The sequence below is a fragment of the Fulmarus glacialis genome, unplaced genomic scaffold, assembly GCF_000690835.1.
Source record: "Fulmarus glacialis isolate BGI_N327 unplaced genomic scaffold, ASM69083v1 scaffold21211, whole genome shotgun sequence".
Lineage (NCBI taxonomy): Eukaryota > Metazoa > Chordata > Aves > Procellariiformes > Procellariidae > Fulmarus > Fulmarus glacialis.
In genome coordinates this window covers 28,090-33,204 of record NW_009192389.1, presented here as the reverse complement: position 1 = coordinate 33,204, position 5,115 = coordinate 28,090, and the positions used below count along the sequence as shown (strand labels likewise).

Genomic DNA, 5,115 nt, shown 5'->3' with positions numbered 1-5,115 from the left:
GCCCTCCCTTAGCAAAGCTCGGGGCTGTGGTGGGCTGTGCTTGGCCATCAGGTGAGCGCCCGCTCAGCGGTGTAATGCCTCCACGATTTTGGTTATCTTGATGATAAGCAACAGTACTTAATGGCAAAAGTGTTTTTGCCACTACCTTTTCTGCTGAAATCTCTCATTTCACTACTTTGCAGGAATGTAGTGCATACTTCTTACATTTTTTTGATTAGTAAGGGCAATGACTATATTTTTAAGTAGTTGCAGGTAATAAGTGCTCAACTAGAAGTAGTTACTTGACAATTCTAACCCTTAAATAGCTGCAGAAGATGCAAAAAGAGAAAGTAAACCTGCAAAATGAGTTGACCGACTTTGAAGAGCGTATAGAAGCAATGACATCTCATTTGAAGAACGTAAGACAAGAGTTCAGCTTCACTCAGGTAAATCGCTGCCTCTAGCAGACCCATTTTATCGGACAGACTTGTAATCTGAGTATCTTTCTGCAGCTGGTATCCCTATATATTTTGCCAGCTTTCTTAGAGGTTTGTCAGGACTTTCACAGGAAACAAAAGTTAAACTGTATATCTCAGTGATATTATGTGATGGTCATTAAAAAGACCATCCCAGATCAAATGACTGTACCTAGAAGAAAGCCAAGAAGGATGCATTTTAGAATTCTTTATGAATGGAGACTTTTGTAGATGATAAGAAAAATTTGGTCAAGGAAAATAAAACATCAGTGTAAGGGAAAAACAAATTTATAATCCTTATAATGGTCAAGAGTTAATTGTGAAATGTTAGTGAAGAGTTAATTCATAGATATGAAAAATGAAGTGAGATGGTTAAGGTGCATGTCTTCACTTGCAATCTGAGTTAATTGGCCAAAATGGGTGGTTTAGATTTCTAAAGAGCCCTGAGTCAAAGCTGCACACCTTTCAGGTAAAATATCCTAGGTGAAAAAGTCTTAAGAATCTTCCCTGCAGCTGAACAACTTTTTAATATTTTTTGTGCTAGAGTCAAGTTTTAATCTGCACATAAAGCAAGAGACAGCACATACTAGTCTTTATTTAAGAGAAACTTCTAGTAAGTAATAGATTTGTTATTATACAAGGAAGAAAAGCCCTGTTAAATCACTTTTGTCAGGTGGATGAGACAGTATAGAGATACTGCTATAGGCCAGCCTGATGGTGGTCTGTCTCTGCACAAAACAATAAAATGATTTCTTTTGCTGTGCCTCCTGAATCTGACATAAAGCCACTGGTGATCAAGAGACTAAGATTTTGATTTTGAAAGATTAAGATTCTGAATTTTTGGTGAAGTATCTTTGAGTTGAGTTTTTAGGGCTATAAATGGTTGATCTGTGCATATCTGATACAATACAATGGGGCTGTGTGTATATATATTTGAATACATATATTTGAGATACTAAAATCCAAACAATAAAGTTGCTCTGAAAATTCCTATGTTTACATGACAAAATCATACCATCTCTGACTTGGGATTTGGTTGTATGTAAAAAAAATTTATTTTGTTGATATATGCCTCTTGTTTATTGTAAAATACTGAACTGTATTATTCTCTAGTCTCTTTACAAAGCCAGAGAGAATGAAATTGAAACTGAACACCACTTTAAAGCCCTTGCTGAGAGAGAACGTGGACGTCTCAAAAGTGAGATTAAACGACTGGAAGATGAGATGGTTTCCTTAAGAGAAAAGAAAAACAGTCAAGAAGTAAGGTTTAAAATTTTTGTAAGAGAACACCCATATTGCAATTAGATTTTGTGACTTGTCCTCACTTGCGCTTACAGAAATAACAGTGTAAGTCAAGAATAGCTAATTATAATGAAATCTTATAAACTATAATAAATGATCTGGATGTGCTTTGCCATGTGTAGGCAAGTAGAGTGACATTGAGGATCTCCTTGCATAGACTGGTCAAGATTTAGCAAATATTAACTAGATATTGAAAGACTGCAGTTCTTAATGTTCTTAATGCCAGCCACCCAGCCACACATCCATATCACCATCTTGTTAATTCTCGCAGGTATTTTCTTTATGGTTTAAAAATTAAATTGTTGGTGGCAAATCTTCCCCACATAAAATAAACTTGGGGCATGATTTCGAGATCAAAAATTTGCTTTACATTAAAAAAAAGTAATCTAATGCTGTCTAATTACAGGTTTTTTTCTGTTTAATGGAACTGTCTCTTTTTCTTTCTACAAATAATTTAAATGATGTTTGTTTATTTTTGTATTTGCTCTCTTTCTTCTCATTAAGTCTGTTTGTAATCTCCAGTCCCTCAGAATGGGTAGCATGATGTAGACATCCTTGCTATTCAGCTGGATCCAGATTCTCTCACATTTGTGTCAGGAAGTCTCTTCACAGTCACGTGGGGACATTTGTAAATTGATATGCAGGATAAGGATCAAAGAACTGGGCCTTAGTGTGTGAGGGAGAAACTTTACCCTATCATGCCTCAGATCAGTTTATTATGTGGAATAAATATCCTGCATATAGGTATATCTCGCCAGAGGCTGACTTTTCTGTTTAAAATTAGTGCATTTTAAGTTTGTAGTAACTTACTGTCTTCTTTCTTCTTTAAGACCAGGACGTGTATTAGAATTCCTCAAGTATAATACACGATTAACAAAAAAGAAAACTAGCAATTCTGTTGACAACAAGATGTATGTAAACTTGTTACAGTAGCTTGAACAGGTTGTTTCAATTACTATCCAAAGAAAATATTAGACATTTAATATTAACCCTTTCATTTATCTCTAATTTTATTAGAATACTATAAATAAAACCACTAAGAAGTTGGAAAACTTAAAACAACAAATGAACTGTGACGAGGAAGTTCTGGAGAGCTGGATAAAGGAATCAAATCGTAAAGATAATGATGCTATGACAATCCAGAAGTATGCACAACAAGATGAAGGAAAACTAGGAGTAAGTAGAAATAACACAAATGTTCAGAAACAAAACAGAGAACTATTTTAGCACTTGAAGACTTTGTTATGTTATCAAGTCAGGTAAGACGGAGACAAGATTTTGTACAACAGCACTTTTAAACTGTAAACTGGTTTCCACTTAGCACAACAGTGCAATTCCACATGGGGTTCATTTTAAAGGTCAGAGAGAACAGGTTTTACAAAAGGTGAAAGGCATAATTTAAGACAATTTTTTTGTTCATCTGGGTAAGATTTGAGTTTTTCTGAGAAAGTGCACAAATGGATAATAAAGTCTAGAAAACAGTGCCACTGAATTAAGAGAGGAGTTTGCTCAAAAATGCATCCCAAATATGGACAAATAGTGTAGATTTTCCCATTAGAACTGAATTTGTTAATATTACTGAGAACAAAGTACGGCTATTTCAGTAAAGCTGCCTAGAATAATGAAAGATGGTATAAATAGACACTCCAGTCACAAGGAGTGACTTCAGACTTTGAGGGTTAGTTCTCAAGTATAATATTAATTTAGAGATAAGTATCCCTGGTTAATATTCTTTTGAGCATTTAAATACAGGGAGGAGAAAATTGATTTTTACTCATTAAATACTTAGCTTACACAAACAGTGTCATTGATATAATTTACGTTAGCAAGTCACACAGCATAGTAGGAAGAGTAAAGTGAAATAGCTGATGCTGAGGACACCACATACACATTTATACATGGTGGAGGGTTACTTTGGCCTAGCTACAGTCTGGTCCCAAGGGCTGACAAGCGATTATGGCCTCTTGTATGACCAAAAATTTGGGAGGCTACATTCATAGTTTTTTTTTGTTCTCTAAAACACAATAAAATTGATGCCACAGTGGTTTCACCTCGAATTATAGCAGAGCTTTAAGAATTTATAAGCCATCATATATTTATGTTCAAATACATTATATTTTTGGATTCTTTCATTTTAGGCATTAACCCTTCAAGTAGAAAAGTTGACCATGCAAGCAAATCAGAAGCGCAGAGCTCTTGATAATGAGCTTACAGAAACCATAACAGCTCAGGTTTGTGCTTAAGCTTCTTGAAGACATCTTGTTATATATGAAATTTTTAAAATCAGAAATCACAGGGGTGCTTTCTTTTAAACAGATAGAACTTGACAAGACAGCTGAAGATTTTCGCAGAGTTCATCAGGAAAGGCAAGAAGTCATCAGGCAGTGGGAGAATGCAATACAACAGATGCAGAAAAGAGATCAACAGATTGATCATTGTGCTTTGGTAAAACTCCTGTAACTGATCCATATCAATATATCAGCCTACTTTTGTATCTGTGATGCTGACAGGCATTTTGCCAGTCACACATAGAGTGATTGGGTCTTTTTAGATGTTCAGTGTTCTCTTTGTGTTTACCTCTGTATTTTATTACAGTGTTTCAAAGTTCAGATATTACTGAAATATATTCAGAATTTGTTTTGAAAGCAGTATTTCTCAGTGTAAGTAATGGTGCTCTGCTTGATACTATGCAAGGTTTAATTTTCAATCTCAAGCTCGTCGGAAAATGCAAGGCATGCCAGTTTCAGTATTTTCTTTTCTGTGATCTAAGAATCTAAAAAGCGACAAGATGGGAGTGTTATTTCTTAGAGTGTAAGGACAGTCAACTGCAAGGAGGGGATTCTGTGTCTGGGATGCAATATAAAAAAGAAAATAGAACATTTATTATTGAAGGAATTAGCATTGCTACCTCTGTGAACAAATGCATGACTAACATCTATGTCAAAAATTATGATAAATAATCACATTAAGGTTAAAAATTGGTCCTTAAGTACATTCTGTAAATGGAATGAAGCAACAGCACTCTTCTAATCCCGAAAAGATCCTGTTGGGCATTATGAGTTAGTATTAATTTCTGGAAGATACAGTCTTCATTGGTTTTGTCAGTGTCTTATGCACAGATGGTACATACAATCAAGTGTATTTTATCCTGAGTTTGTCAGAAGAAGTGTGAACTCCTTGGAAAGTTCTGTAGGGCAATAGAACAGATGCCCAGAAAAAGCCTTAACGATCAGTGTAGAGAAAAATTGTATAAATATGGATTCCAAAGTAACAATGGCTTTTTTTGAAGGGGAGAGAAGCATAATTACATGTACAGGAAGGCTCTACCTAAATCCTTAGCTCTGCTAGTATAATATTT

General features: G+C 35.0%; 1 protein-coding gene across 1 annotated transcript in view; it reads left to right on the top strand.

Moving 5' to 3' along the window:
- Positions 1-246: 246 nt before the first annotated feature.
- Positions 247-5,115, top strand: part of CCDC39 (coiled-coil domain containing 39) — a gene marked incomplete at its 5' end in the record, with an annotated part of 22,679 nt that continues 17,810 nt past the window's right edge. The window contains 5 exon segments of the mRNA XM_009587056.1: positions 247-425; positions 1,569-1,715; positions 2,775-2,933; positions 3,896-3,988; positions 4,074-4,202. Of these exon segments, the coding sequence (XP_009585351.1) occupies positions 247-425; positions 1,569-1,715; positions 2,775-2,933; positions 3,896-3,988; positions 4,074-4,202 (707 nt within the window).